This window comes from Leucopleurus acutus (assembly GCF_964270905.1).
Source record: "Leucopleurus acutus genome assembly, chromosome: 16".
Taxonomy (NCBI): domain Eukaryota; kingdom Metazoa; phylum Chordata; class Mammalia; order Artiodactyla; family Delphinidae; genus Leucopleurus; species Leucopleurus acutus.
The window spans coordinates 44423891-44436005 of record NC_139158.1 but is presented as its reverse complement, the minus strand read 5'-3'; the positions used below and the strand labels follow the sequence as shown (position 1 = coordinate 44436005).

General features: G+C 44.8%; 1 protein-coding gene across 2 annotated transcripts in view; it reads left to right on the top strand.

The window, feature by feature from the left end:
- APMAP (adipocyte plasma membrane associated protein) overlaps positions 1-12115 on the top strand; it is a 29121-nt gene that overhangs the window by 10901 nt on the left and 6105 nt on the right. Inside the window, exons 3-6 of one of the 2 annotated variants that reach the window (XM_082857985.1) lie at positions 1869-1984; positions 9246-9338; positions 10578-10694; positions 11896-11995. In XM_082857985.1, coding sequence (XP_082714111.1) covers positions 1869-1984; positions 9246-9338; positions 10578-10694; positions 11896-11995 — 426 coding nt within the window. Of the gene's footprint in view, positions 1-1868; positions 1985-9245; positions 9339-10577; positions 10695-11820; positions 11996-12115 lie in introns of both variants that reach the window. The other variant, XM_082857984.1, reaches the window with a different exon arrangement.

Here is a 12115-nt window from a genome sequence, read left to right as displayed (position 1 = left end):
ATTAATGAGTTAATGCGAGTCCATGGACCTGGGCTGGCCCGAGGTGCTGGGCTGGGCCTCCTGGGCTGCTGTTCCCTGATGCTTCTGCACCCAGCGGCGGGCCTGGGGGCCCTTTTTGTGTGTCCTTTGCATTTTCTCCTATGTTTCCTTGTTTCCCCGTGGAGATTACTCAGACTCCTTGGGGGCAGGGACAGCACGTGATACACTGACTAGTTTGATGCTGCAGCCGTTCCTTGAGGACTTCCTGAGTGTAGGGAAACCGGCAGCGTCCACGTGGGCAGAGGGAGGTTGAGTCTCAGGGGAGGCTCCTCTGCCCCTGCTCTGTGTGCTCGTCTGTTGTTCCATTTACACGTGTACCTGCACCTGGGAGGTGTGACCTTCCCGGGCAGAGTTTGAACCCAGGTGTGTTGCAGGTCATGGTCCTGCTCTCCTCCTTTGGAAATAAAACTCCTTAGTTAACCCAAGAGTGTGTTTTTGAAAAGCAGGTAGAAAGCCATAATTGGGAGGCAGCAGATGGTGAAGCGGGGGGATTTAATTTGGGGGGAGTTGTGCTGTGTCTTGAGTAGGGGGCGGAAGGGAGTGAAGAGTTCTGCCTGGAGGGGGATGGGGGTGGAGAGTTCCCACATCACCCCCGCCCCCCGCCTTGGTTGTCCCACTCTGGTGGGCGAAGTGGGGGGGAAATGGGAGCTCTCCTCCCTTCCTCCCTCCCTCCCACGGTACTCCCCGGGAGCCTCCTGGGTGCCAGGTGTTCAGGATACAACAGGGAAAAAACAACAAATCCCTGATCTCGTGTGTTCTTGTGGGGACAGACAGTTGACATAGAGAAGTGAGAGCTGAAAAGTGCTGCCAACAAAGTCGAGTGGGGTGGGGTCTGTGCTTCTGGGGGCCGTGTTGGACGCTAAATGGGTGGTGGGAGCAGGCTTCACTGAGAAGGTGATGGAGAGGAGGCAGCAGACTTAGGATGGGAGATGCCTGGTGCCCTCAGGGACCAGCAGGGAGGCAGAGTGAGGGGAGGAGAGGAGGCTGTGGCCGGACTTCAGGGCGAGGAGCTCATGGAAGACCTTGGCTCCGGGGGAGAGGGCCCGTTGCAGGGGTTTGAGGGGCGGATGCCGTGATCTGACTGTGTTTCCTAAGGTGCAGGTGGGCTGCTGGGTTGCGAGCAGACTGTGGGGGACAAGGGAGGAGGTGGGGAGGGAAGATGGTGGCGTGGACCAGGCTGGCAGCAGAGGACCTGACTTGTACAGGTGGCATCAGCAAGAGTTGCTGACGGGTTGGGAGAAATGGCGTATTTGCCTGTGTGTGGAGAGGGGAGAGCTCCTGGGGCGGCTTCTTCGTGCGGGGAGGGGTCCAGGCCAGAAGGAGCTGGGGGGCCCCCGAGAGTGACAGGTGAGAGACAGGTGCGCGTGTGCGGACGCTGGGGCTGTGGCGCCAGGCCCAGCCGTCTTCTGTCCCCTATGGAGTGGGAGGTGAGGCTGTCACTGTGAAATGTCCACTCCGCTCCCTCCGTCTCAGCTGGACCCGGATGGCCTGGCAGCCCCGGGGGAGAATAAAGGCCTGGCTGTGTGAACCACAGGGTGGAGCAGGTTGGATGGGTGGGCGGAGGCCCGGTGGCCTCGGGTGGCTGCTCCTGCGGAGTTCTTGCATCAGCCATGCTTACGTTCTCAGTTCTCTTTTGTGCTGTGACCTTTCCTGATATCCCAGGAAGTTCTTTTTCTTAACTTGTGCTTCTGGCAACTAAGGATGTTATTGGAACATGTGCTCTTTGTCAAAGAATGGGGAGTTACGCGTGTAGGTCCTTGTAGGCCCTCCGTAAATACTTTCTTCATGTACTTTTATAGACAAATCCCTATAATTGCGTTATTTTACAGCTTCAAAGAACCCCCGCTCTTGCTTGGTGTCCTGCAACCAAATACGAAGTTGCGACAGGCGGAAAGGCTTTTTGAAAATCAGCTTGTTGGGCCAGAGTCCATAGCACATATCGGGGGTAAGTAGACCCCTGGGACTTGGCGCTGTCTGTTGCCTGAGTGGGGTCCTGTGGGGGCAGCTCCGTGGGGAGCCCCGGGCAGCCTTCTTGGCTGCGGTCGTGCACGTGTTTGTCTACCAGATGCCCTGCGGGAGCCTCTCACCTCTCTGAGTTGCAGGCCATTTTAGTGCTGGGTGATTTTGAGTTCATGTCTGTGAAGCATTTTATTCTGCTCAAACTGTTGGACCCTTTAAAGTGAAAGGAGAAAGGAAAAAATGTGGACAAACATTGGTGTTCAGTTCATTTATCACATTGGGTAGGTGTTACTTGATAGGACGTTCCTAGCACAGATTGTTTTTGTGTAGATTTCATTTTTGAAAAGAACAGGAACCATTCTCAATATTTCCACTTTTTTTTAAAGCTCACTTTGGTGGGTACATTTAAGGGTAACGATCTGCTTCAAACTTGCCCAAACCTAAGAACTGGAATAGGGTCTGGTTCTAATTCTTGAGTCTGTAGCAACCTGGAACAGGTCTTTTCTGTCTGTTAGAATGAGAGTTAAGCTCAGGAATCAAAAAATATAGTTAATGAAAAGTTTGCCGAGGGTTGAGATGTGAGGATTTCCCAGCCGCTTCTTACCTCTGCTCACTGGCCGTCTTTCCAAAGCACGGTGGAACGGCTGTGGGCATGGGCGGCCAGCGTGCTTCTGTTTCCTTCCGAAGGCCTGTCAGGCCCACGCCTCCACTTCTGTTGCTGTGGACCAGCCCATCTTTCCCAGCCCAACTGTTTGGCTGGCCCGAGGACTGAGTGTTTCTGCCAGTTGGTGGCAAAGTCAGAATTGTTCAGGAGGGATGGGCACTTCGTGATAGAGCTTCATGTTTCTCTTAAAAAGATTTTGATGTTTATTAATTTCACAGATTTTGTGTTTTTGGTTAAAAAAACCCGGTATTGACATTTAAAACTGGAACTTTGAGGAGTTATAGTGATTTTTTAAAAAATCTCTCAGAGAATGCTTTTCTTGTCTTTTCTACTTGGCCTGATGCCTCATCTTGCTCTCTCATCACGCCTCCCTTTTCTCTCTTAAAGGAGCTGCTTGTCCTTTGGTGATATTTCTGGTTACCCCCTGCAGGTGTGAACCGCACAAAGGCCCTGGGGACCCACTGCTGCTGACAGTGGAGGGAGGCACTAGCCTCCGGAGTTGCCGATGAACATCCTTTAAGTTTTTAAATAGACTATGTTTTAGAGCAGTTTTGGAGTCACAGCAAAATTGAGGGGAAGGTACAGAGATTTACCATATATCCCATACCTCCTACTTTCCCCATTATTATTATTTTTTAAAATTTATTTTATTTGTTTATTTTTGGCTGCATGGGGTCTTCGGTTGCTGTGCGCGGGCTTTTCTCTAGTTGCGTTGAGCGGGGGCTACTCTTCGTGCGGTATATGGGCTTCTCATCCCAGTGGCTTCTCCTGTTGTGGAGCACGGGCTCTAGGCGTGGGGGCTTCAGTAGTTGTAGCATGCGGGCTCAGTAGTTGTGCCTCGCGGGCTCTAGAGCGCAGGCTCAAGTTGTGGTGCACGGGCTTAGTTGCTCTGCGGCATGTGGGATCTTCCTGGACCAGGGCTTGAACCTGTGTCCTGTGCATTGGCAGGCAGATTCTTAACCACTGTGCCACCAGGGAAGTCCCTTGCCCCGTTATTAACATCTCCCATAAGATGGTACATTTGTTATAATTGATGACCCTCCATTGACACATCATCATCATCAGATTCCACAGTTTACATTAGGGTTCACTCTTGGTGTGTACGTTCTATGGGTGTGGACAAATGTTTAATGACATGCATCCATCATTATAGTATCATACAGAAAATTTTTACTGCCTCTCCAGAAATCCTCTGTGCTCCACCTCTTCATCCCTCTCTGCCCCCAGCCTCTGGCAACCACTGATCTGTTTCCTGTCTCCTTAGTTTTGCCTTTTCCAAATGTCTTAGAGTTAGAATTATACAGCATATAGTTTTTTCACATTGACTTCTTTCACTTACTGATATGCATTTGAGGTTCCTCCATGTCTTTTCATGGCTTTATAGCTCATTCCTTTTTATTGCTGAATAATATTCTGTTGTCTGGATGTAGCGTAGTTTATTTTTCCATTCACCTACTGGAGGACATTTTGGTTGCTTCCAAGGTTTGGAAATTATAAATAAACCTGCTGTAAAGATCTGTGTGCAAATTATTTCGTGGACTTAAGTTTTCAGTTCATTTGGGCAAATACCAAAATAATTGCTGGATCATATAATAAGAGTATGTTTAGTTTCATAAGAAACTGCCAAACTGTCTTTCAAAGTGGCTGCACCATTTTCCATTCCCCCCGAGCAGTGAATGAGAGTTCCTGTTGCTCCACATCCTCGCCAGCATTTGGTGTTGTCAGTGTTCTGGATTTTGGCCATTTTAATAGGTGTGAAGTGGTATCTCATGGCTGTTTTAATTTGCAATGTCCTGCTGGCATATGATGTGGAGCATCTTTTCATATGCTTATTTGCCATCTGTATATCTTCTGTGGTGAGGTGTCTGTTTAAGTCTTTGGGATATTTTTTAAATTGGATTATTCATTTTCTTATTGTTGAGTTTTAAGAGTTCTTCGTATATTTTGAATACAAGTTCTTTATCAGATGCATCATTTGCAGATATTTTCTCCCAGTCTGTGGCTTGTCTTCTTATTCTCTAGATGGTGTCCTTCTCAGAGCAGAAGTTTTTAGTTTTAATGAAGTTCAGCTTATCAATTCTTTCTTTCATGGATCATGTCTTTGGTGTTATATTTAAAATGTCATCACCACACCCAAAGTCAACTAAGTTTTCTCCTTTTTTATCTTCTAGGAGTTTTGTAGTTTTGTGTTTTACTTGATCTAGGTCTGTGATCTATTTTGAGTTAATTTTTGTGAAGGGTGTAAGGTCTGTGTCTAGGTTCATCTTTTTGCAGGTGAATGTCCAGTTGTTCCAGCAACATTTGTTGAAGAGACCATCTGTACCTCATTATATTGCCTTTGCTTCTTTGTTAGAGATGAGTTGTGGATCTATTTCTGGGCTCTGTATTCTGTTACTTTGATCTGTTTGTCTCTTCTTTTGCTATTACCACACTGCCTTCATTATTGTAGCTTTATAGTAAGTCTTGAAGTCAGGTAGTGTCAGTCCTCCAGCTTTTTGTGTTGGCTATTCTGGATCTTCTGCTTCTCCATATAAGCATTAGAATCATTTGGTGGATATCTACAAAATAGCTGCTTGGGATTGCTTTGAATCTATAGATCAAGATGGGAAGAACCTCTTGACAATGTTGAATCTTCCAATCCATGAACATGGAATATCTCTCCTTTTATTTAGTTCTTTGATTTCTGTTATCAGAGTTCCATGGTTTTCCTCATCTAGATCTTGTACATATTTTGTTATATTTAAACCAAATACTTCATTCTTTTGGAAGCTAGTGTAAATGGTATTCTGATTTTAATTTCAAATTTCACTTGTTCATTGCTGGTATGTAGGAAACTGATTGACTTTTGTATATTATCTTTGTATCCTGCAACCTTGCTATAATTGCTTATTAGTTCCAGGAGTTTTTTTTGTTATTGTTGATCCTTTGGGATTTTCGACATAGACAATCATGTCATCTACAAGTGAAGATAGTTTTATTTCCTCCTTCCCCATAAGTATACCTTTTATGTCCTTTTCTGGTCTTATTGCTTTAGCTAGAACTTTCAGTCCAGTATTGTAAAGGAGTTATGAGAGCAGACATCCTTGCTTTGTTCCTGATTTTAGTGGGAAAGCGTCTAGTTTTCACCATTAAGTATGATGTTAACTGTAGGTTTTTTGTAGATATTCTTTATCAAGTTGAGGAAGTTCCCCTCTACTCCTAATTTGCTAAAAGTTTTTATCATGAAATGAGTGTTGGGTTTTTGTCAATGCTTTTTCTGCATCTATTGATATGTTCATGTAGTTTTTCTTTACTCTGTTGATATTGTGGATTACTTAACCGATTTTCAAATGCTAAACTAGCCTCGCGTACTTGGGATAAATCCCACTTTGTTGGGGTGTATAATTCTTTTTATACATTGTTGGATTTGATTTGCTAATATTTTCTTGAGGATTTTTGCATCTTTGTACATGAGAGATGTTGGTCTGTAGTTTTCTTTTTTTTTTAAATTTATTTTAATTTATTTTTGGCTGCGTTGGGTCTTCGTTGCTGCGCGAGGGCTTTCTCTAGTTGCGGTGAGTGGGGGCTACTCTTCATTGCAGTGCGCGGGCTTCTCATTGCGGGGGCTTCTCTTGTTGCGGAGCACGGGCTCTAGGTGTGCAGGCTTCAGTAGTTGTGGCACATGGGCTCAGTAGTTGTGGCTCCACGAGCTCTAGAGCACAGGCTCAGTAGTTGTGGCACATGGGCTTAGTTGCTCCACGGCATGTGGGATCTTCCTGGACCAGGGCTTGAACCCGTGTCCCCTGCATTGGCAGGCAGATTCTTAACCACTGCGCCACCAGGGAAGTCCGATCTGTAGTTTTCTTGAAGTGACTTTGTCTGGTTTTGGTATTAGGGTGATGCTGGCTTCATAGAATGAGTTAAGAAGTATTTCCTCTGCTTCTATTTTCTGGAAGAGATTATAGAAAATTGGTATCATTTCTTCCTTAAATGTTTAATAGAATTCATCAGTGAACCCATCTCAGTCTGGTACTCTTTTGGAAGGTTATTAATTATTGATTCATTTCCTCAATAGATACAGACCTATTCAGATTGTCTCTTTTCTTCTTGTGTGAGTTTTGGCAGATTGTGTCTTTCAAGGAATTGGACCATTTCATCTACATTATCAAATTTGTGGACATAGAGTTGTTCATAGTGTTCCTTTATTATCCTTTTAATGTCCATGGGGTCTATAGTGATGTTCCCGCTTTCATTTCTGATATTGGTAATTTCTATCTTTTCTCTTTTGTTAGCCTGGCTAGAGGATTATTTATTGGGTTGGCCAAAAAGTGTATTTGGGTTTTCCGTAGCATCTTACGGAAAAACCCAAACGAACTTTTGGGCCAACCCAGTATTTTATTGATCTTTTCAAAGAACCAGCTTTTGTTTTGGTGATTTTTCTCTATTGATTTCCTGTTTTCAATTTCATTGATATCTGCTCTAATTTTTATTATTTCTTTCTTCTGCTTACCTGGGGTTTCATTTGCTCTTCTTTTTCTAGTTTCCTGAGATGGAAACTTAGATGATTGATTTTAGGTCTTTTTTCTTTTCTAATATATGCCTTTGATGCTACAACTTTCTTTCTAAGCACTGATTTCTCTGCAGCCAGAAAATTTTTATAAGTTGTATTTTCATTTTAATTTAGTTCAAAATGTTTTCTAATTTCTCGTGAGGTTTCTTCTTTGAATTATGTGTTATTTAGAAGTGCACGTTGTTTAATCTCCAAGTATTTTGTGATTTTCCAGCTTTCTGTTATTGATTTCTAGTTTAATTTCATTTTGGTCTGAGAGCAGACGTTGTATGATTTTTATTCTTTTAAATTTGTTAAGGTGTGTGTTGTGGCCCAGAATATGGTCTGTCTTGGTGAATGTTCCATGTGAACTTGAGAAAAATATATATTCTGCTGTTGTTTGGATGAGGTAGTTGATATCCAGTTAGTCAGTGATGCTGTTGAGTTCAACTGTGTCTTTACTAATTTTCTGTCTGCAGGATCTTTCCATTTCTTTTTTATTTTTTTATATCGAAGTATAGTTGATTTTCAATGTTGTGTTAATTTCTGCTGTACAGCAAAGTGACTCAGTTACACATATGTATACGTTCTTTTTCATATTCTTTTTCATTATGGGTTATCCCAGGACATTGAATATAGTTCCCTGTGCTGTACAGTCAGACCTTGTTGTCCATCAGTATCTGTCCATTTCTGAGAGAGGTATGCTGAGGTCTCCTCCCCTAATCATGGATTCATCTGCTTCCTTGCAGTTCTGTCAGTTTTGCCTCATGTATTTTGATGATTGTTTTTAGGCACATACATGTTAAGGACTGTTATGTCTTCTCTACAGTTAACCCTTTGTCATTACGTGGAGGCCTTCTTTATCCCTGATTGTGTTCCTAGGTCTGTAGCTGCTCTGAGATTAATAGAACTATTCCAGCTTTCTTTTGTTTAGTGTTAGTGTAGTATATCTTTCTCTGTCCCTTCATTTTTAATCTATATGTGTCTGTATATCTAAAGAGGGTTTCTTGTAGACTGCATATAGTTGGGTCTTGTTTTTTGATACACTCTGACAGTCTCTGTTTTTTAATTGGGGTTTTTATACCATTGATGTTGAAAATGATAATTGATATACAGTTGACCCTTGAACAAGTCGGGTTTGAACTGCGTGGGTCCACTTACACGTGGATTTTTTTTCCAGTAAATACATTCTGCAGCACTACTCGATCCGCAGTTGCTTAAATCCACGGGTGCAGAACCTTGCGATGCAGAACCTCTTGAATGCAGAACCTGGAGGATGTGAGGGCTGACCATAAAGTTATACACAGGCTTTCGACAGTGCACAGGGTGACAGTTGACACCCCTAACTCCCAGGTTGTTCAAGGGTTAACTGTAGTTGGATTTCTATTTCCCATATTTGTTACTGTTTTCTGTTCATTGCCTTTGTTTTTTTATTTCTTATTTTCTCTTCTACTCTCCTTCTGACTTTCTAGTTTCAGCTGAACATTTATGATTCTATTTTCTCTCCTTTCTTCGTATATCAGTTATACTTATTTTAAAAACTTTTTTTAGTGGTTGCCCTAGAGTTTGCAATATACATTTAAAAATATGGAGCATTTCATGAATTTGCACATCATCTTTGTGGTTCCAGTTCTCGTGTATGTGCTGCTGAAGTGAGCACTTAATTTTACACCGAGGGCCTTCCTAGCAGTTCTTCCCCTTTGGTTGGGTGTAATCGGCTTCAGCAGCAGACACTGACATGAAGCAGACGTGAACAGCCCGAGGGTCCCCGCTTCTTTGAGGGTAGAAAATCCTGTTTTTATCCCTGACTGGTGTCTGCTGTGCCCTGGATCCAGCCTCGGGGTCACGACCATGCTGTCTGAGGCCCCCGTGGGGTTTATCGCTGCACGTGTTAAGACTTTTGTCCCCAGACACCACTTGCCTTCATCTTCAAAACTGCCGTTTCCTCTCTGGAGATAAAAAGCACAGACTGGCCGCCTCTGTTGTAGAAGGTTGTGAGAGCACAGTTTTTAGGCTAACCCAGTAATACCCTTATTCCCTCCTGTCTTTAAACAGATGTAATGTTCACTGGTACAGCAGATGGCCGAGTCGTAAAACTTGAAAACGGTGAAGTAGAGACCATCGCCCAGTTTGGCTCAGGCCCATGCAGTAAGTCAGTGACCCCTGACGTGTGTCTCTTCCAGGCACCCAGGAGGGTGCCAGGAGGAGCTGTCTTCCCCAGAAGTCGGGTCCTTGGAGGAGGAGAGCCTGACGGCCCAGCTAGAGGCTGCCTGGGCTCCTCATTTGCCACCTGTGCTTGCAGTTTCCCATCCAGCTGTGGCCGTGGCCCTGCCGGGCCCCCACACCCCAGAGCTGCTGCAGGAGGTGCTGGGCTTTGTTCCTCACGTGCTGGAGCGCATTCCTGTACTAGCCCCTCAGGAACCTCAGCCCTGCATCCAGAGTGAAATACCCTTAGGTCACTCAGCTGTTAGAAACTCACTGTTTAAAAACTGGTAGCTCCCAGACTTATTTTTTTAAGAGCTAGAATGTTTTTCTAAAAATGATGCATTTTTATGGTGAAATGCAAACAACGCAGAGAAGAAAGTAAAAATCACCTCAGAGTCTTCTCAGATGTAACTGTTAACAATTTAATGAATAACTTTTCAGATTTCTTTCTGTTCATGGATACTCACACCCACACATGGTTTGATGTGATGGCATCATACTCTACGTTTGGGTATTTAACCTGCTTTTTCCCACTCCGTATTTTGCCCGTAAGTGCCTCTGCAGTAAGTGCCCTGCAGTATACACCTTGAGGAGCACACCCTGCAGTAAGCACCCTGCGGTGAGCACCCTATAGTAAGCACTCTGCCGTAAGTGCCCTGCAGTGAGTGCCCGGCAATAAATATGCTCCGCCACGGGTTTAAAAAGAGTATAGGTAGTAGAACAGGAGAGTGGATCTCAGCAGGAAAATAGGAGCTTTCCCTTTATGACGGGAGGAGGGACCCTGCCATGTCCCTGGATGGGCACAGCATTCAGGTCCAGCTGTTGGGCCTAAATCCCACTCCTGAGGTTCTGGGGGATTTGGGAGTGGGGCCTGTGTCTGCTGACGTCCCTGAGTTAACTGTTTGAGTCTCAGGATGCTGATGTGAACTTGATTCTTGGGTATCAGTTGCTGTGCTTATGTCCACATCCAGATTCTCGGGTGGTCCCTCTAGACATGCTGGACAATTGTCCTAAGCTCTAGGGGGGCTGGAACATGGGGGGCCGCGTCTGTCTCTGAAGCCATGGTCTGTTTTGTTCTCTACAGCATGATGCAGGTTTAGGACGGGGTGGAGGAAGTGTTTGGACACTGAGGGGCCACAAATCTTGGACCAGCCACTGATTCCTGTCTGTTTGTTTCCCTAGAAACCCGAGATGATGAGCCTGCTTGTGGGAGACCCCTGGGCATCCGGGCCGGGCCCAACGGGACCCTTTTTGTGGCTGATGCATACAAAGGGCTATTTGAAGTAAATCCCTGGAAACGTAAGTGACAGTAACTTGTTTCCTTCTATGATGATTGCTGATCTTTTAAACAGTATGTGCATTTATTTATAAATGGATTTAGTAGAATTTGTTCAGTACAGTCTACTGGAGACCCTGATGTTTTTCTTATTCACTGAATGGAACTGAAAATATTACCTGCAGATACCAGCCAGTATTCACACCATGTGGCTCCTCACTTATGCCTGCTTCTGGCCCATTCCCTCCTTTACCCTGGCCTTTGTGTTTGAGCCACAGAATCTCAGAAGGACTCATGTTGAGGATGTTAGGCTCCTCTTCCTGTCTTTACTTCTCTGTATTTCTCTGCATCTGGTCTTGCTGTTTGTTTTCTGCCTCTCTGTCTTTTCCTTCCTCCAGTTCCTTCTCCTCTTTCTCTCCCCTGACTGAGCACGATGTCACCTCGATCAGTGCCACAGTATTGCTGTGTGTGCTTCAGCGGGAGGTTCATGCTGAGGGAGGAGTTGCCATCGTGGGTGGTGCACCGGGCCCCTGGGCGGCCCCCGCTCTGCTGGGTGCTGGCTGTGTGAGAGTTACTCAGCCTCTCTGTGCCTGCTTTCCTCACCCACGGGGCAGGGTTGACGGGAGTGCCTGCCTTGCGCGATAGTTGTGGGGGGTTTAAATGGGATTATATGTGGGAAGCGCTGAGCGCTCCTTGAACGTTTGTGCTACAATCTAAAAAGATTTACTATGATTTCTGCCTTTTAAATTTAAAAGCAGATGAGGTGAACATTCTATATTTCTCTCAAGCAGACAAATAGAAAATTGCCTTTTTAACCTAAGATTCTTACCAGATTTTTAAGTCAGTTGGTCTTGATAAAAGGAGGTCCTCATCCTTAGAGGGGGGATTCTGCCTTTAGTGGAGCTGGTCGAAAAAAATTCATCACCTAATAGAAAGAAAGGAAAACACTGATTTTTACTGTAAGAAGGAATAAATCTTCTGTCAGGACACGGAGAAGCTCATTTAGTTTTTCCTTGTAAATCAGTTAGGCCGATTGATATTTTGAAATTATTGAGTTACACGTTCTTAGAATACAAGCAAGTCTCTCCCCTTCGTTCTTCTTTCTTTCTTCCCTTCTTTCCTTTTCTTCCTCCCCCCGCCTTCCCTCAGGTGAAGTAAAACTGCTGCTGTCCTCCGAGACACCCATTGAGGGGAGGAAAATGTCCTTCGTGAATGATCTTACAGTAACTCGGGACGGGAGGAAGATTTATTTTACGGATTCTAGCAGCAAATGGCAAAGACGAGATTATCTGCTGCTGGTGATGGAGGGGACAGATGATGGTCGGTGAGTGTTCCTTCTGGATCTTCTCCTCAGGGAGGCCGTAGACAGGCAGGGTGACTTCGCAGAGCTTACTACATCCAGGAATTGTTGGGGTGTTTCTGAGCATAGTACTCAGCTTTTAAG